This window comes from Girardinichthys multiradiatus, chromosome 9 (genome assembly GCF_021462225.1).
Source record: "Girardinichthys multiradiatus isolate DD_20200921_A chromosome 9, DD_fGirMul_XY1, whole genome shotgun sequence".
NCBI classification, from domain to species: domain Eukaryota; kingdom Metazoa; phylum Chordata; class Actinopteri; order Cyprinodontiformes; family Goodeidae; genus Girardinichthys; species Girardinichthys multiradiatus.
Window position 1 is genome coordinate 8,663,229 of NC_061802.1, and position 18,541 is coordinate 8,681,769.

An 18,541-nucleotide genomic window follows, 5' to 3' on the forward strand; every position below is an offset into this window, starting at 1 on the left:
AAACAAACAGTCAAAATGCAATGGAATAATGTGGTGGAGGCTTCTACCACCACCACAAAGTGTTAGTATTGTTTTCATAGGTTACATTCATTAGTTCCAGATGGCACTATACATAAGTTCAAGTTATTTTATTTTGACATATATTTTCTAATGGGTGCACACTTTAGTTAATATTTGTCTGAATGGTTTACTTACACTTGTTCTTTTCTTTGAGATTCTGCAAACATAGACCAGCTGGAAGTAGAACCCAGGAACATACCATTATTCCAAACGACTGAGGGGGGGACTTAACTTGCTAAAGTTGTTAGTTATTTTGTCACTTTAATATTCACTTATTTGTGCGAAGTTAAAGATGATTTTGCTTAATTTATGTTTTCGTTCATTTTGTATTTTTTTTCATTTGTTCCTCTGTTATGTTGTGCCTCCCTCATTTAGTGAATTTAGGTAATTCCACCCCTATTTAAGGAGCCTTTGTTCTTTGTCTGCAGGTCAGTTTTGTTTGAGTTTAGTTACTGTTCAGTTAACCTCAGTTGAGTTGGGCCCAAATCCATGTTATTTATTATTTAAATTATTTTGTATTGAAGTTTGAGCCTTTAACTATTTTTGACTGTATTAAATTGAATTTTTTTCCAATTTTTGAACACCTTTTGTCCTTGTTTAAGCCTGGCCCCTTACAAATAATTTAGATCTAAGTATACTGATGTGTTAGAATTAAGGCCCTATGAAATCAGTTTTATTTCTTTTTCTAAATTCTACTTTTTTCTACTTTAATTTTTCAGTGACATGTTTTAGATGTAAAATCTAAGGACAGTTTTGTATCAAATTTCAACACAAATGTGCTGAGATTAAATTACATTTAAAAAATGTGCTTCTAGAGCTCTTTAAACTCCACCTCCCAGTGTGTTTTACAAATATTTCCTGTAAGCAAAATAAGGAATGCACTTGTTTCATTTGAGGGTAAAGGGCACCAGTATTTTCTAACATAGCTTCATTTATTTTGTGTGGACTGTCAGATTCTGCATTAAAGGCTTTCAAAAAGTTTTGGGTAAATGTGCATCTTGCTCCGCTAATGATCTTTGCATAGTGCAGGAAGCACCCTGACATGTTTTGGTGGTTTCAGTTAATGGTATGCAGAGAAAACGTGGTAGAGAGACTTGTTTTACCTTTTTATTTGCAAAGTGCTTTTATTGCCTCAATTGTAAATGACAAGTTTTAGTTATAGCAGCATGCAGCGGTCTGTCCCCCAGCTCTGTTGGTTCAGCGTCTGCTGAGTACATCACACAGGGGATAGCAGCCACAAATGAGGTCGGCCTTCTGGTTTGAACCTCAGATAAAGTGTGAAATCCCCTGGATGACCAAAGAGTCCGCTTTAAACAGTAAATTACATTATTGTCAAATTCAGTGAATTCCTCCGCAATTTCTTCGAATTAAGGCATAATATGGCCTCAGTTAGAATGGCCTAATCAAAGTTTGCAACAAAAAGTTGGTTAATTGGTTCAGTTTGTAGACCAGCAATCTTATTCAATAACTGATAACTGATTACTTAAGTCTGCGTTAATCTTAACAATCTGCAAGTATTTGATGCCCTTTTACCTTAAAGCTCCACATATACTCTGTTTATTGTTTGAACACAGAAACAATAATTGATTAGCCTTCTAATTGAGAGAACCAACCCATGGCTGGCTTTCTCATTATTATGTGTACCGTTGTTGGAATAACTCGTCTGCTGTAGGAGAGGTTTTGTTTTCCTCTTTCACTACTAGATTTTTATCACCTTAATGGAGGCGCTTAGGTATGCAGCTTTGATCGCTCCTTAGAATCTTTTCACACAGGCTCCACTTTTAACAGCGAGTTGTTACTCCCATAATGCACCACAGAATTGGCGCTGCTGCAGATGCAAGGTGTCTGCATGTCGCTGTTTCCAGCCTAGAATCAAGAAAGACAAGAAATGCCAGATATTCTTTTGGATGCCTAAAGTGGTTTGCTCTCCCCTTCTGAAAAGCTTTTTTAACTTCTACAGTCATGGATTTGGAACAAACATTAATGTTTGTTCCAAGTTACATCACTGTATTAAAATTTGCTTTCATAAAGTTTTATTAGATGCAATTAGTCTGACCTGATTGTGTGGTTGCTGTGGCCTGAAGGGCTGTTTTAATGACTGCATTACCTTGACTTCAAAGACCTTATGTGGTAAAAAACACAAGGTAATGGATTGTGCCCATTGCTTCTAACCACATGCACTTGACATTTGCTCTTACTGGCAAACAGAGGAAAAATTTAGAAGATAAGGCATCATTCCATTTTTCTGTTTTGGTGTTATTGTTACATCCCTGTGGACACTGTATTGCACGACTTGAAACAACTTAGTGCAAAGTAAATCTCGGGTTGTTGTCCATTAATGCATTTGGCATCTTCAGACGCAGACTACAGTTTGCACACAAAATGTAAAACAGAATAAAAAAATTTGTTGGGGTCATGTTGCTTCAGTGTTGGTCTGCAGATCGTTGCCTTTCTTCCGCAGATAGGGCTCATAGATTGTCAATCGCATGTACTTCTGTAGCACCTTCAGACCAGAGTTTGTACATGTATGACAAAGCACGGCTGCCCGATGCATTTCTTATTAGCTCAGTAAAACACACAATAACACACGGAGCTTTTTTGCAAGGTGCTCGCCTGCCATCAGTGGCAATTTGCGGTTCAGTGTTCTGCCAAAGTGCTTTTTATTTGGGCCAAAGAATTTAACCATCAGCCACATGAAAGTCAACTTTAACTCCTGAGCCTCTGCCTCTTAGTGTAATATTAAGCTGTTGAGATGGTAACCATTAAATGCATTTTTATGAAGCCCAAAATGATTTTTATTACGCTCCAGTTGATGTGTCCGTCATAGTGCCCCTTTAACTCAGTCTTTGACAAGTGGAAGACAATTGCTGGATGGACTTCTTGTCTTCTAGTCCCTGCATTGGTTGGCACAACAGTACCTCTTAGTCCTGTGGGAGTTCTATACCCGTTCTAGAAATCGTAGGTGTACCAAACAGCTACTTGTTGTTCCTAAAACAAGGCATGAAAAGCGGAGGTCATCGGGTTTTCTCAATGCCGGCACCAGAACTGTAGAATGAGCTCACCACTCATGTCAAACTAGGCTGTAACTGTAAAATGTTTTAATATTCTGCGGTCTTTGTTGAAGTGATTTCAGTGTTTTAGCTGTTTCTGTGTTTCATGCTTAAACAATTAAAACAGATCTGGTTAGTTTCACCTGGACTGCTTTGTTACACCACTTTTGGTTGATCATCAGATCTCCAATGTTTGTAATTTTTGCTCTTTAGTGATGAGTTGTCTGGATGTTCATAATATTCCAACTGTTCTACAAGTATTTCTCATAAAACTAGTGGCCCGTTTTTCCTTTTGTTCTCATGTCTGCAGTGTTTTGGGAGGCGCTTTTAAAATGGAATTTTTATTAGTTGCCTTAAGGTGCATTTCCAAAATCCTGGGCTGCATCCCTCTGTTCACCTCGAGGATCTGACTGGCTCTCATGGATTGCTACAGGGAGCACAGTTTTTGTCTTTGGCTTTGTAGTAAAGTGGACTGTATACTGTAAATGGGTGCTTAAGCATTTGGATCACACATCTTATACAGTCACAGATTTTAGTAAAATCCAATCTGATTTCAACATGGGTAAATTCATTCTAAACCACCAGTCTGCCATGCTTTTCTTCTCTTCACATGCAACTCCTCCCCATTTCTCCACACTTTTTCTCTCTCCACCCCACCATTCCCTCTTTTTTTTTTTTTTTTTTTACCCTCACATGTGGAACACATTATATCCTGTCTGGTGGAGAGGGAGAGCAAACAACTCGGGCTGAGAGCCTCCTGGGGGAGGCATAGGGAGGTACTGTAGTGGCTGTTGGGATCGGCATTCTGGTGACTCCCTCTTGGCTCTGATGGAGCACAGACAAAAGCGGGTCTTGTTGTTTCAGAACCACAGCACCACTAGCTGACAGGCTTTATCTTCCTACTTCACTGGAATGGAGGAGACCCTGGCTGAATGAGATGGTGGAAGATAGAGAAAGTGCAGTTTCCTCACTGTACCCGCTCTGGCTCCTTTACACATGAAGGCTTCTACTATGCAATAAAAATTTTAAGCTCGTTATCCTTCCAACCCTATAAACAGTAGAAGGGCAAGGAGATTGAAAACTGCAACTAAATTGGTGGGTGCCTAAATTTTGCTTATATCTATCAGAAATAAAAACATTTAGTCTTAAATTTTTACAGTGGTCCCATGAGACTGGCATTTTCACTGTAAGGGATTGCCTTGAGAATCGGTCCATGGCTATTCTCCATACTGAAAACTCATTCTTTTCACCATCTGTCTCCAAAACTGTTTTTGCTAAAAGCAGAATAGAACTGCCTCTTCCAATGTGGTGTTCAAATAAGGATGTTTGAAAGTTTTTCCCAGATTCATTACAAATTTTGTGAATCTAATACCCCTTTTCCACGGGCTCTACTTAGGCAGCATGGCTCCTCTCTGCCCGGTCTCTGTACTCCGCACGGAACCTGCTGTGTTTCCATCGACTTGATGGCGGCTGGAGATATGACTTGAAGCCCCGCCTCCAGCCGTCAGACAGGCAGTCTGATTACGGGCAGCTGCTCCCTCCTCCTGCAGACGGCGGTTCTCTTAAGGACCGTCAATAAATTTCTAAACCAAACATGCTTTTTCATAGTGGTATTGTTTTGTATGTGTTTTGGGGGAGATCTTTGTATGTCTGAACGGCTGATTTTATGTGTGATCAGCTGATTCAGGATGTTATTAAATTCAGCGCCCTGCCTGCATGTTTTTCAGAAAGCTCACACGGTGTCCTTTTTCTTTTCTTTCAGCCTTCAGGCATGGTTTATGATTTGGAAATAGTAAAATTATATTTCTGTTTGACCTGCACCGACCATTGTGGTCCTTCAAATTATTGTACTTGCTCTTGAGATTTATTAACTTTCCCTGTACTCTTCAAAAACCTTAGAATTTCTCCTGGTCCCATAGCCAGTCAGTGAACAGCACTATGTTCACGTCTCATGTAGTCCCTACTTGGCCCCGGTTATTCACCATGTTTATTCCAAAGTTAGTCCCTTTTGCTGTCTGCTCTTTTTACCTTTTAACCTAGGAGTACATTCATAAAGGTAGGTTTATTAGCAGGGCTATCTGCTCCGGTAGCTAGTCATAAGATAATCAGTAATCCGCTTCCTGACTGACTGTCCACTCACATCTCGCCAGGTGTACTTTTAAAACAGTATTATCTTAATAAGGATGTTAGGTGTTGCAACTTCAGTTTCCACACCTTGAAGGTTCATGTTTGTTATGACTGAAAATATTTCTAAACACCTGAACATTCTTGTGAAGGAAAAAAAAGTGTACTAGCATTTGTTTTGAGCCAGCTAAGTAGCATTGTTCAGCAACAAGTGGGTCACTGGGGAGTGCTGTGTGACTCCCATCTCTTCATCCAGCTGGAAAAAGACCCTGGTTACTGGTACTGTTACCCTGGAATCACATGAAGAGATGTTTAAACTGGTTCCGAATCTGTAACTATTTAAACTTGGCATACCCTGACATGCTTTGATACCAGTGAACAACTTATGCCTAATGACAATGAATATAATGTTTTGTATCTGCGTACTCCATAATATGTTTGACCAAAGTGAAGAGGTGTCCCATTATTGCACTGGAGCATTTCAACCACTACTAATTATAGCTTGGAATTAAACACTTTATTCTAGCAGCAGCAATAAGCTCAGAAAACACTCTTTTTCTTTTTTTTTATCTTAGTCTGCACAATTCTCACCTGCAACAAAATAAACTGGTGACTGTATCTCTTCCCTCCGTGCTCTCATTAGCCATCTTCAGTTCTCACTGCTCCACTGAGAATTAAAGTCTCACATCAAACGAAAAGATCTTATTGGAGTGGATGAGTTGACGTGGCAAATAAATTAATTCAATTGACATACTTCCAGCTGGTAATTGTTCCTTCTGAGCTGCTATAACTGAATGCAATGAGGAATACATGGATTGAAAATGAGCAAATGTGGTTTTGAAGAGGATTTGACAAATTCGTAGAAACATCCGATTGACTTTTCTTAAATTGAGGTTATCCAGGTTGTAAGGCAGGGAACTACTCTGAATGCGCAGGTTTTCTCACACCTGAGCCGGTATGTATCAACAACCTGCTGCATGTTGCTGTATTGACACCAAACAGAACCCAGGGTTCTGGGACAGCAGATTCTGGTATTTGGTTTTGTAACTGACAGTATGAGCTTCCCCTATAGTTAAACCATTCCTGCAAACCATTGAGCTGTGGCCAGGATTAACCCCAAGCTGGATGGATTTAAAACTGGCCTAATGAGACAAAAAAGGCATCACTTTGGAGCTTAGTTATCATAAAGCTGTCCATTTTAGATCAGGCATTAAAGTTCAGTCTTTAAGGTTCTCCTTTATAACTTCGCTTAGAGGCCAAACCATGCTATGACATTCTGGAAGAGCCCTGATGTTCTGTGTGCAAGTTCTCATTAATATGCTCCTGTCAACAAACTGATTTTATTGTACACCTGCAAAAATCCAAGCTGCAAAAAAATAATCATGTTTGTCCATTTTGATCTTCATGCTCAGAGAAGTGATTTATTTGCCAAGAGCAACAAATATATGCTGGCTTTAGCTCTGTCAGCTAAAGCCAGCGGTCCTTTTAGCATTTTGTCACATTTCAACTTCAAACCCAAGTGTTTTATTGGGGTTTTATGTGACCAACACAAAGTGGTGCATGATTATGAAGAGTAGGAAAAAAGGTTCATAATTTCGTTTAATCCCAACAAATGTAGTACTTTTGCCACAGACTATGTAGAGGACACAGCCAGCAGGTGGAAGAAGGTACTCTGCTCAGATGGGACCAGAATTTGAGGCCGAAACGTTTTGACCCACATGCTAAATGTTTTGTATGTAGAATAAAAAAACACTGCAAATCACTCTGAAAAGATCTCCCCCACACTAAAACATGGCAGTGGCAGTGTCATGCTGTTGTGGTACTTATATTCAGCAGGTGTCAGGGAAGCTGGTGAAATTTGATGGGAAGATGAGTGGTTGCAGTACATTCCTAGAAGAAAACTGGTTTAGGGCTGTAAATGACTTCAGACTGAGGCAGGGGGTCCCCCTTCTACCAGGACAACAAAGGTATGCATACAGTCAGCGCTACAGTGGAGTGGTTTACATGAAAGCATATTCATGTGTTTGAGAATTTGTGACAAGATTTAAAAACAGTTGTTCAGAGATGCACTTCATCCACTCTGACTAGACTTGAGCTATTTTGCGAAGACGAGTGGATTTGTAAAACCCTTTCTACTGTAACTGCAACTAAAGATGGTTCTTCAAAGTCACAGAGAAGCATGAATAAAACTGACAAGTGTGTCAGTTTTATTTTTTTATTTCATTCCACTATGTAATTATACGCAGCTTTGTGTTGGTCTATCACATAACATACCAATCTAACACAATTAATTTAGCAGTTTTAACAAGAGCTCAGGGGGTATGAATACCTTCATAGAAGCAGTTCTTATCAGATGTTTTCCCATCAGAGGTTTGCACAGAAAAGCTTGGGTATGCTCTGACACCAGTTTTCAGTGTCCTTGTTTGATTGTGGGTCATGCTAGTCCAACTGGACCTCAGTGGCTCAGACAGCCTCGGGCGTCTCAAGTTTCAGAGGCGAGCATTCCTCGCCGACTGCGCCGTAGCTGTGAAAACCGCAAAACAGTTCCAACAACAAACACTCGAGGTGATGGGGCAAAGACGGCTAACCTGTGGCTAATCAACAACAGGAGTTTTCTCACTCAGTTTTTTCAGGATTGCTGATTTAGTGGAAGAATGTAACGCTCTAATTCCCCCCCCCCTTCCATCTGTAGTTTTAAACTTTAAACTTGTTTATTTATATAAACCCCCCCACCCCACGAGGGTCTGAAAGAGTTGATAGGTTTGGACTGGGCTTTGCTGCTTCCAAATAACCCTGTAGTTAAATGTGCAGCTCTACCTGTATGTGACTGAAGGAACGTAATAAACCTGTTGGGAAAGCATTTATTCTGTATGATTAAATGATTGCACAAAAGCATTCATGGCAAAACCTTCATATCTTAGGTAATCAGAAGCTGAACTGACTAATAATGATACAGATCAGCAGTTAGTGCTGCTTGTATTATGTGAGGAAAACGATAAATTAGATAAGAAATAAGTGTGTGGTTGTATTTGTGCTGTTGATTGCTGTTAAATGCTTAATAAAAAGGTCTGAAGGTTTTTTTTTTTTTGACAAGGCTGTTAAGATTTTGGGGGTTTTTATGATGTAAATCTACAGGTGAATTAGTGTGATTTGTTTTAAATGAAGTTAAAGATAAAAATCATTAAGCTCCAACATATTGGATCTCAGTTTGACCATTACTAGTGCAAAAGCAACTGTGCTATGCATCTCTGTGTCTATTACAGTTAGGGTTTTAAAACAGCGATAATGGACTAACTCCATGTGCACATTAATATAACTAAATTGCGTTGGTTTGGGATTATTGATTGAAATCATTTGCACAAAAATAAGTATTTGTGACAGACATATTTGAGATGCCGTGACTTTGTGCCGTTCTTTGAGCTAGTATATGAATCACTTGCTCTTGCTTTAGCTAATGATTATCTGACCTGCTGATTAAATCTGGCGATATTTGCCAATTAGTTTATTAGTCAGCTATTACTTTAATCCATTCATGCCAGTATGGGCATTCCTTCAGCTTTCAGTACTGGTACAGGTTTTACCACACCTTCTAAAGTCTAAACACTTTCACCCTGATGCCTCTACTTTATCATATAAACTCACCAGTCATTCATTAGGTACACCTTGTTAGTACCCAGTCTAACAGCCTGTGATGGCATACATCCAACAAGGTCTCAGAAACGTTCCTCAGAGGTTTAGGTCCATATTTACATGAAGGTAACACAACATTGCTGCAGAGTTCTCGGCTGCACATATACGCAAGTCTCCCGTTCCACCACAGGTGGAGGCTGTTGGAGTTCAGGTATTTAATTGTCAAGTAACCAGTTTGAAGGGATTTTTGCTTTGTGACAAGGTACACTATCCAAAAGACGGCTACGCTTTGGCTATTAAGGGTTGGAATGGGTCAGCAACAATGCTCAAATAGAGTGTGAAGTGCCAAATGCCATTTGAATGTTTCCCACACCATTACACTACCCTGAATTGTTAATACAAGGCAAGCCCCAGTTTCCTGTTTTTAGCTGACTGATTTGGTCTACTTCTGTAGCCCACCCGCTACAGGTTTTGATGCATTTTGCATTTAAATGTATTTCCACATATCTTAGTTGTAGCAAGTGCTTCTATTAGCTACACTTGGGTTCCAGTAGAGATTTCTCTTATTTGGACCATTCTCTGGTAAACAGAAGGATGGTTGTGCATGAAAATACACCAGATCTGCATTTTCTGAAAGACTCAGACCAGCCTGCCTGGCACCAAGATCCCATGCCCCAATCAAACTAACTCAAATCCCTTTTCTTCCTTATTCAGATACTCGCTTTGTTCTTCACCAAGTGTTCATCACAACGTCTGGATGCCTAAATCTATAGAGTTACTGCCATGTGATTTGGCTGAGTCGCTGTACATGGTATTAAAGAAATTGACCAGCTATAATTTCTGCGGTAAATTAAAATTACTTGTGATTTAAATGTGAAGACTATTCATCCAGCTTTAATGCCAAAATCGAGCTAATAAGAAATAAATTATTCTACCCTGAGAACAGACTCTTCAAAGTAGTGGAACCTTTATTGTTGTTATGAAACAGAACACGGCTATTTCTGTTTCATTTGGCACGTAGACTACCTTAGATTGGGTTAACAATGAAGCTGCAACAAGACTGGGTAAAGCAAGTTATTCCAAACTGAACAGACAGTTTTTATGTTGTATGTTTTTACGAAAGGATATTTCACATATTGTGTCTTAAACAAGTATCTGTTTAGTGTACAAATAATCCAGTCCAGGTCTAAGTTTTACATCTTTAACTAGAGTTGAACATCAATGGTACTTAAAAGCCCTTCGCTTTTTAGTCAAGTGCCAGTTGGATACCAACTGTAACTTCGTCTTATTCAATTCTTAAAGCTTCTAGGCTGTTAGCACATTGAACCGAAATGGCATTCACTTGGTAACCATTATTCACTACACTTTTTAAAAGCATTTTTAAATGTTATTCTGCAGAAATTTATTTCTGGAATTATTTCCTGCCTTTATTTTCTATGTCTGGTTAGTTATTTCCTGGCATTATATTTTCAAAGGAAAAATGTTAAATTAGGATCACTGCGCTAGTGCAGCAGTGGAGTCATAGCAATAGAGAGCAACCCATTTATAGAGGCTTCAGCCCTTGATGCAGCTGTCCCCTGGTTCGAGTCCTGGCCACAGCAACCTGTGTTGCATGTCTTCCCCATTTCCTGTCTGCCTACTTTCAAAAATGACAATGCTAGTGCTGCAAAACAAGTCTTTAAAATATATTCATATATTGAATTGCAAAATAATATCCAGAGAGAGCTCCAGGTTAGATGATTGTGTGGTGTATTCGAGGTTTTTGCTCACCCTTTAGAATGTGTCAACAAAAGGTATGGAGAGACGGCAGGAAATGTCTGCAGTGTAGAAACCAGACAATTTGGGGCTTTGTGCATGATGGGGCAACCTCGAGTGAACCACCTGCCTACCTGTTGCCACAACAAAAACATTAGTTTTTCCTCTGTTTGTAGCTTCCACAGAGTGCTGCTGCCTGTGCTTGAGAAAACATAGCTGCGCATTACAGAGACCTGGCTCTGGTTATTGTATGTTTATGTGTCACAGCAGGTGCATGTTCACCAGGCAGCTCTGGGGCTTTCTGAGTAGTAAGGTCACACCAGGACTCATTTTCTCTGTCCGAATGCACCACTCCTACTTCCTGCTCTCTTAGTGTACATCAGGGGCTTCAAAAATGCCTCAGCCTGGAAGGTAAATGTGGAAATGTAACATCACCCTGTGAACCTGGCTAAAGAAAATATTTGATCTGTGCAGGAGCTGAATGACACTCAGGTGACACATTTTCTATATTGACCAGCAAATCTAAGGGAAGGAAAAGACTACGATGTCCCAGTGTGTAATTTGGTATTTTAGGTTGTAGTTAGGGTTATTGTCCTTTTAATATCTTCGGTCCAGTTTGTGCAAAAAATAAATCTATTCTACCATTTTTGGTCTTTTTAGCTTATTCGGAACATTTTCTTCTGATTGATTTAGATAACTTAAGCACATGCCAATGTGTCATAAAACCTTTTCCTGACTGTCATTACAGCCATATGAAAATCTAAGTACATCCTTGATTCAGTAGTTTGTACAACTGCAATAACTTACAGTATTTTTTCTGCATTACATTTATCAGTTTCTAACTATGCTGTGTAGAAACAAGAAGCTTTAGTTTATTGAGATATTTGTAAATTAGTTTCTGCACAGTTTTCTTAAGGTCCCACTTCAGGATTTTAATCAATTGACTGTAAATGAATGAACTTCAAATGTCACACTTGGTGCTGATCAATTATTTCTCTTGTAGTCCAAGCTCAAGTATTCCTGCTGCTACTACTACTACTACTACTACTTCTTCTTAATAGCTGCCTTCTACTATCCTTCCTAAATCCTATGGAGGCTGCAACATTTGTTTTCTCATGACTTTATTTCCAAAACCCTGTCTGCTCCTTGTGCCCACATGGACACAAAACATGATGCTGAAAGTTCTGCAGGAACCACACTAGTGCACAGGGTTTCCAAACATCCTAAATTATTCATTTCATATATTTTGCACCTTTTTACTTGCCTTGTATACCATCAGTAAGTTAGCCTATTGAACGTATATATTGTATGACAAAATTTGTCCACGAGGCCCTTTAGCAGATACAAAAAATGCTACGGTCTTAAAGGGGACATATCATGTTTTTAAATGCTTCCTTTTCACACTCAAATCATTCAGTTGTGGTCTATATAAAGCTGAACTACAATGCTTTGGTCCAAATTCCTTGTTATTGTAGCTCCACCGTCTCCTCTTTTACCCCTGTTTTACTCGTTTTAGTGCCATCTCTTTAAATGCTACTGAGTCACTTCAGGCCCCGCCCCCTACAGGTCAAAGAGCATTCCACTCCACCCTCTTTGGCCATTTTTGTAGTTTGATAAGCGATACCATTATCTAGCGCTGCAGAAACTAGACAAAAACAGTAAAAACAATGCGAAACTGTTGATGTTATAATACTATTTGAAACACACAGTATGGTGCAGTCCTCAAGGAGTTAATGGCGACAACATAAGCAGAAGGCACGATGCTACTATGAAAACAATGGCCAGGACGTTATATCAACACACAAAAAATTAATGTCTAAAATAAAGTCAGTCATTTTTAGCATTATTTGAAGCGTAATGCTTTGCTGTGCTCGTCGTTTCCATAGACAGAAGGAACTGACCCCTTAGTCAGATGAAGTCTTTCAGCAAATCCTTCTTGATACTGCTTCAGGTTGCTGAAGGCACTCATCCTTGAAGTGTGTCATGCAAACAGAGGAATTTCCCCACTGATGTGGAAACATTTCCATGCAAAATAAAATTTAACCAGGCACTTCGAAGAGGTTCTGATGCTGGGGGACAGTTTAATGAATTGTGTGGGTTAATACAATCACCAAACATTTAGACCTGTCCTCTTGCAGCTTCGCAATACTTGAGCTTGGACCACAACATCGCAGCGAGAAATAAAAATGATAGGTGAATTGGTCTGCCGGAAGTCCATGACCTTGTTTAGCTGTTCCGAGGCAAATACTGTCATATAACGCTTCAAAAAACATAATACAGGATAGAGACAACTGAACAGACTGAAACATATGACTCAAACAGAATATAAAGATATCTACACAGCACCTGGAGAGACTAAATTCAACTTTTCTGCACTCTTACGGACTTGAAGTACACAACAAAAATGTATTTAAAGTGCAAAAAATTGGATTTTGCATATGTCCCCTTTAAGTTGGTATTATTGTTCAGGTACCTCCATATGGTTTTGAAATTAACATAATCATTGGTAGCTCTACTCCTCGTTTTAGGAGCCTTTATTTTTCTAACCACATGAAGAACAGTATTAAATGAGAAAATGAAGGATTCACAAGGGTATTCCCATTTATACATCAAAGCATATATCCCTAGGATATTTCTTATTTTCATTAGTCAAAAAAGTGCATCGGAATACATGCTGTAAAATGATGTGTTTTATTGACTGAAAATGGTGGGATTCATTTAGTAAAAAGGAAATAAAACAACAGATTCTTCTGTATTTAATCTTTCAATCAACAACCAGAGCAGATCGGATGACAATTGAATGATTCTGACTTCTGGCCATTTGATTGGTGCATCTCCAGTCCTAAATGTTCAGTAAAGGTACATTATCTTCAGATCTGAACCCATGATATTAGGAACTTTCCACATCTTAAAGGGTCAAATAAGATTACAGTGGCGTTAATACGATCTGAATCAGTCTTCTTCTTTCAGTAGTTGAATAAATGAATATCCTGGCATTTTTCATACAGGTGACATGATTTAAACACAGATTGTGATGTACACTGCATTGGAAAAAATTATTTTAAGAAATGATAATGGACTAGCGGCTGGACTTGGGAGGAAATTTGGCCAGTGGGGGAGCTGTTTTACCTCAGACTGTTTTTATTATCCAACTAGGTTGGCAGTTTCATCTGGAGCCTCATTAGAAGCTTCTGCTGGCGGTTTGCTTGGCTTCTTTACAAGCATGATTATTTCTAATCATTGCATTTACATAAACTATGAATTCACATTATGAACTTTCTCCAAAAAACCTCAGAGTTCAAATAATAAAAGATTTTTCACTTTGCTTATTCACACATGCAAATCTTATGGAGACACATGGTCTCATTTTCACAACATTTCAGTTTAAACCTCAAATATGGAGGGTTAAGCAAACCGACTTTGAACAAGTTTATACATATACAGATGTAAACACTTCACTATGACTGATGGAAAAGCATTCAGGCAGCATTATATTGTACTAATAATCTTTAACTCCACAGACTGTGCTTTTGATATTCTCCAAATGCCATGAATGGAAAGTTATGATTAAAATGGTTAAAACTCAATCGAAGAAATGCAACTAATAGTTTACTGATTCTTTTAGTTTCTACACAAAATATAGTCATTCAATTTACAACAGGAGTGTTAATATTATTAGATGCATCTTCATTATAGTGCTCCATTTGCTTTAATTAATGGTGATATTTAAGGTACTGGAGAGAGGATTTTCCCTTAAACAATACATTTTTAAAGATTTGATCAAAAATATTTCATTATTGAGACAATAACTTTTAAAAAACAGCGTGAAACCCATGCATCGTTTGTGAGCTATAGCATGGAGAAATTATGGTGTTAAAACACACAATAGGCCATGCAATGTTGCAGCAAACTAACTGAGAAAATCAAATAAAAGCAGTAGACACCGATGATAAAACATTAATGTTTTCTGGCTGTAATATTTTCACATTACATGAAAAACATCATTTATTGTTTAAAAGAAAATTTAACTGACATTCAGTTGGAGCACATAGTGTTTGTATAAGAGCAGAGGATTTTCTTTTTTGAAAACAACACCCTCTTAGTGTTTTTTTTAGGTTGCTGGTCATTTTGTTCCTTCATCATTTTGTAGCTTTGCAGTTTTGGTTGTCTTCATTTTGACCATTTTCTACCTGACAATTTGTACTCCCTTTGATTTTATCAATCACCTTTTATTTATATAGCGTTTTACAACATGATTGTAAATAACTTTCTATATATTCCTGCAGTCTATTTTCCAGTTCGTGGATTCCAGTCTTGAGCGCTTCTTATGGCCTAACCTCGCTGCGTTCTTTCTCTCTCTCTCTTCAGAGGATTTTCAACTCGTTCGTGTACACGGAGAAGACATCAAACGGAGAGACAGAAGTTCAGCAGGTGAGTAACAAAGGCCTCTGCTGTGTGTGTGTGTGTGTGTGAGAGAGTGTGTGTGTGTGTATCCGTGCTCCTGCCTGTCTGTGCATGCATGTGCCATGGCAGATGTCTGTCTGTGGTCATCATGTGTAGTGTTCTCTTTAGCAGCGCTGAGCACAGACACCAGGGGGTTTATTAAAATTCTATATCTGCTGACTCTGTGGCTTTGAAGATTGAGGTCTTATTTATTTATTTATCTTTTACTCGTCTGTCTCTGGCCATCCATCTCTTCCTCTCCTCGTTATAGCAAGAACACAAAGCTTTGGACAGACGGATGAGCTGCTGCTTAAATAAAAAAAAAATTCTTAAATCACCTCCCTTTTAATCCAAATTTCAAAATTCTTTGCCCCTTATTTGGTTTTATGGTGGAAAAAGAAATCTACTCAGAATTTCTGTCACCTGTGTCAAATCAAACATAACTGAGTGCAGGCGCAGTGTGTGTAAGTGTGTGTTTTTGTTTGCTCTTCTGCATCAGGGATCTTGGAAAAGTGACAATATACACCACAGTGGTAAACAGCCACCAGCAAGAACAGACAGATTGACTATTGTTTGCATTTCTCCGGTGACTGTTTCTCTGTTTGTAGCCGTCTGTGTCAGCACATGGAAGTGTGTGTGTGTGTGTGTGTGGGTGTGTGTCTGTGTGAGTGTGTGTGGGTGTGGGTGTGTGTGTGTGTGTGTGTGTGTGTGTGTGTGAGAGAGACAGAGGAGTTCAGTGCTTCACACCTGGCAGGTATTTAGTATTCCAGAGGCAGCTGAAATTGGTTTTAAAGCATTGATTTGTTGTCTGAAGAAATGTTCTAATCTCATTAGTTGGATTCTTTTGTCTTTGCTTAATGAAATTTAATTTAAAACATTAACTTTTTTCCTTTAAATGAGCATCTTTTTTAAATGCCTTTGACTCCAGAGTGAAGTTTCTCAGTTTCAAACCCCAAGTATTTATTTCAGTGGCCAGCTTTAATAGTGCCCATAGTTTCTCAGGATAACCCCCCCCAGATTGGCTCTAACTACTTCAGATTATAGCTCTGACATAGTTGGCTTGCCCGTGCTCTCCAGGCATAGGGGCTGTGTCCCTGAGCCAAGGCGAGGCTCCATTTGGAGGGTAGCGGCAGAGAAACAGTTGAGACACGAGAAAGCAGAGAAAAAAAAAAGACAAGGAGCCACAAAGAGGAGCCACCGGCATCTTCAGCGAGACTCTCCTTGTGGAAATTCATTATTCAGACTGCTGTGCATACATCTGTCTCTCTGTAATGACACAGGCTCTTCTTCTCTGGGCCCGTCTTTGTCACATTGTTGTACTCATTGACATATGTTGTCAAAGTGGTTATCATTAAATTTGAGCTGGTATATTTGCATCAAGAAAAACAGAATAAATTTAAAAACTGCCATAACCCTCCTAAACTCACAATAATATAAGGGCAGCTGGATTTATATGGATATTTATGGTTATAAAACAATGTAAACAAAACAAAAAAATTCCAATATACTTCTGCCTCTTTTGTCAAGACTGTTTCAACCTAATGTAAGAGGCAGTTATTAAGTAGTTTTGGATTGTAAAAAAACAAGTTTAAGAGACAAAAGATAAACACTTGTCATCTCTGGTGAGGAGATGGTATTAAAAATGAAACGGGTAGGAATGCTCCCTTTAGGTCTTGAGATATGCTGTGGTACGATGGAAATCTTTTTCCAGCTTCTTGGAAAAATGTCACCATATTGTTAATTTTTGAGTGCGCAACAAGGCTGTTTGCACCAGAATTATTTGTGATTTAGTGCAGTTTGTGTACGGTGTTTACTCTGTGGTCAAATTGCCTTTTTTGTTTACCAAAAGAACCGGTGAAAACAGAGAACTGCTTGATTATGGAAAAATAATAGCTCTGGTTATTATGGCCAAAATCACAATCATACATATTTGTTGGAATTTGGAATCACCTTGAATTTACTGCATCTAAGTAATTTTATCTTTTTCTTCATTCTGTTTTTTTTCCCATATATATTTTTCAGTAAAATATCTGGTTATATGGTTTATTTCTGTCATTTCAGCGATTTCAGTGCCAAATCCCAGACATATCAATACATTTTATTGAAAGCACAGCAAAATTTGTTTCAGTTCATACAATGACAAGAGCTCCCTTCTCCCCTGTTAACCAGTTTCACTAAATTAGGGGTGGGTGAAAAAAAATAATCAGTTCAATCAAAAATAATGATTTATAATTAATTAAAAACGACTAAATATTTCTACTAGTATTAGCAACATTTACCAATGTTGCTGTTGCTGTGCAATCCCAAAGGCTTCTCTAAGTAAACCACATCCTCAGTAAAAGGATAACATACAGTGATGGTACAAAGACAGTAGACTCCCATTGGTTTTGTGTATTTTTTTTATCTTCTAGGAATATTTTGAATAATTTACAACATGGCAGAATCTGAGGCATGTTTTTTTACTCTGGAGGTAAGATTTAAAGAGTAAAGACTAAATCCTTCAAGTTAAAACAAAATAATCTAAAATATTCCTCAGTTCCCTCATGAGGGCAGCTCTGATCTACACAAAATGTAATAATTTGACTGTAACTTTATAATAACTTGTATTTATTACCAGTTTTATTTATTAGTTTACCTGGTTTTAATTCTAATATTTTAAATATTGCTATCATCTACAAAACAAAACTGATTCAAACTGGACGCCATAAAGTTGATTTTGTCTGCGGTTCAAAGTCGGCTCATTAACACGCATTTTCAGCATAAATCTATAACATAATATGTCTAAACAGGAAACATGGCAAACAGGCAACCTGTCTAACCTTGGAGTGCGCACAGCAGCTGTAGAAAAACCAACTTATTACAGATTTGTTTTTGTTTTTTGGCCAATCAGCATCCTTTGGGTGCTGTCTCTTCAGCTACTCATGCATGGTGCTTTGGCAGCTATGGTTTGCAATAAAACTTCCCAGAGCAGTCAAACCCTAAGGAAATGTTTTGCTGCTCTAGTCACCTTTATTTGTTGTTATTTTTCCAAAGTAGGCAGGAAGGAAGTGGGATGGAGAGAGATTTAAACTTTTAGTTATCATTGGCTAAACTTGAATTACTCTCAGAATTTGGACAACTTTGACCTTTTAGGACCTTGGAATCATTTACAAAACAGCTCATTTAGCAATGATCAGATACTTTATCTGTCATGACTCATAATGTGGTTAAAGTTAATTGAGTACGGATCAAATTCTTTGAAAGTTGTTTCACTCGCTTCATAAATTTAGCCCTTAGCTATGATTATTGTTTATACGGACTTGTGTTTTAGTTGTGGTCTGTGCTTCCATATGTTAGTTCAAAGGACATCGCACAAACAACGATAAATATGGGCTCTCTTCTTTGGAAAAGGTCTGTTTCTTTACGGGCAAGCCTATTATTTTAACCATATCCACATATGAACAAATTCCACCTCAGAGGTCGAGCTTTCTGCATTGTAG

The 18,541-nt window shown here is 38.4% G+C and overlaps 1 protein-coding gene across 1 annotated transcript in view; it reads left to right on the top strand.

The window, feature by feature from the left end:
* The window catches only part of cachd1 (cache domain containing 1), a 106,568-nt gene that overhangs the window by 29,552 nt on the left and 58,475 nt on the right, over window positions 1-18,541 (top strand). The window contains exon 2 of the mRNA XM_047375153.1: window positions 14,988-15,050. Within this exon, the coding sequence (XP_047231109.1) occupies window positions 14,988-15,050 (63 nt within the window). The remainder of the gene's footprint in view (window positions 1-14,987; window positions 15,051-18,541) is intronic.